The sequence below is a fragment of the Elephantulus edwardii genome, unplaced genomic scaffold (genome assembly GCF_000299155.1).
Source record: "Elephantulus edwardii isolate Elephantulus edwardi_28Jun2011 unplaced genomic scaffold, EleEdw1.0 scaffold01950, whole genome shotgun sequence".
NCBI lineage: Eukaryota > Metazoa > Chordata > Mammalia > Macroscelidea > Macroscelididae > Elephantulus > Elephantulus edwardii.
The window spans coordinates 1-1,594 of record NW_006401700.1 but is presented as its reverse complement, the minus strand read 5'-3'; the positions used below and the strand labels follow the sequence as shown (position 1 = coordinate 1,594).

At 45.2% G+C, this 1,594-nt stretch overlaps 1 protein-coding gene across 1 annotated transcript; it reads right to left on the bottom strand.

Annotated features, from left to right (window-relative positions):
* Nucleotides 1-670: 670 nt before the first annotated feature.
* On the bottom strand, nt 671-1,224 carry LOC102855775 (nucleoside diphosphate kinase 6-like; the record flags this gene model as incomplete). The annotated part of the gene is made up of 1 exon (XM_006903477.1): nt 671-1,224. A coding segment is annotated over one exon (554 nt), but the record flags the coding sequence as incomplete, so codon positions are not given.
* Between the last annotated feature and the right edge of the window lie 370 nt (nt 1,225-1,594).

Sequence of the window (1,594 nt, the reverse complement as noted above, 5' to 3'; positions counted from 1 at the left end):
ATTTGTAACTTTTTGAGAAAGCGCCATACCGTTTTCCACAGGGGTTGCACCATTTTACATTCCCACCAACAGTGAATAACGGTTCCAGTTTCTCCACAACCTCACCAACATTTGTTGCTTGCTGTTCTGTTAAATTTTGCTATTTTGACTGGGGTGAGATGATATAGTCGTTTTAATATTCATCTCTCTTAGAGGTAGGGATTTTGAACATTTCTTTTTGTGTCTGTTGGCCATTTGAATGTCTTCCTCTAAGAAGTTTTTTTTTTTTTTTTTTTTTTAGTGAAACACTGACTTTTATTTAGAAAGGTATTTAAAATGCTGCTTATACAGAGTCACTGCAATTTTCGGTAGACTTACAGCCCAGCCAATTCAATTAGGTGAGCTTCTCCTTAAGGACAGTTTCAGTACAAAGAGTAACCAAACAGGTGACCCACTTCAGTTGTTCACTATTCTTCTGAACTAGTAATGAACATTCCAGATAAGAGGTAGATCAAGAGTTAGATTCTGGAAGAGATGGCGGTGATGAACTAGGTCTTCCGGAGGTAGCGGTACCACCACAAATGACATCATGAACCCAGATTTCTTTAGGCATAGGATAATGTTTTCAACCGCAGGTCCAAGAGTGAAAGCTGGGTAATACCACCTGTCTTCAAAGACTGACAGGCCTGCATCAGGCTGGTCCTGAGCCTCCTGATACAGCCGCACAGTGGATGCCTCCCTCTGGATTGTAGCGCACAGGGCCACAGCGCAGCTGGGGCTCCTCTTCCTCATACCAGCGCTGCTCACCGAAGTCAGGGGAAAAGGCTGCAATCTCTCTACTGGCTGAAATCGCAGAGTCTGAGCCGTGAGTAGTATTGTGGGTGTCAGTGAGACCTAAACTCCCCCGAATTGAATCTGGGGCCACGTGGCGTGCTTGAAACACTCTGGTGGGTCCCATCAGTGTTCTCCAGAGCTGGATGGCATACTTGTGGGCAAGGATGTAGGCTCGGATTGGCCCACTGGCCATGAATTCCACCAGTCGTTGATAGAAAAAATGCCCTTTGTGCTCTTGGTAAAACCTCTGGCAATCTTCCTTTCTCCACAGTAGTTCCCTCATTCGTACTATAAGGAACTTGTTCAGAATCTGCTGATGAACAGCCGCTAGAATGAGCGGGTGAGCAACTGCACCTAGCTTGATCAGGGCTAGTGTGAGCTGGAGAGCCTTAGGGCTTCGCAAGACAGAGGCTATAACACGCCAGGTACCGCGATAGTGAGCCCACGAGGGCCTGGTGGGGTTCTTCAGGCGTACCTCGAGCAGAACATTTCTTCATGTGCCTGTTAGCCATCTGAATGTTGTCTTCGGTGAAGTGCCTGTTCATGTCCTGTGCCTATTTTTCTATTGGATTATTTACCTTAATGTTGTTGTGGTGCTCAAGTATTTCCTAAATTCCGGATATAAGTCCCTTATCTGATATGTTATTACTAAATACTTTGTCCCAGTCAGTGGCTGCCCTTTTTACCCTGTTGGAGAAGTTTTTGGATGTGCATAGGGATTTGAGTCTTAGAAGATCCCATTCATCTACTTTTTCTTCTCCCGGTTGTAGGTTTTTCAAGA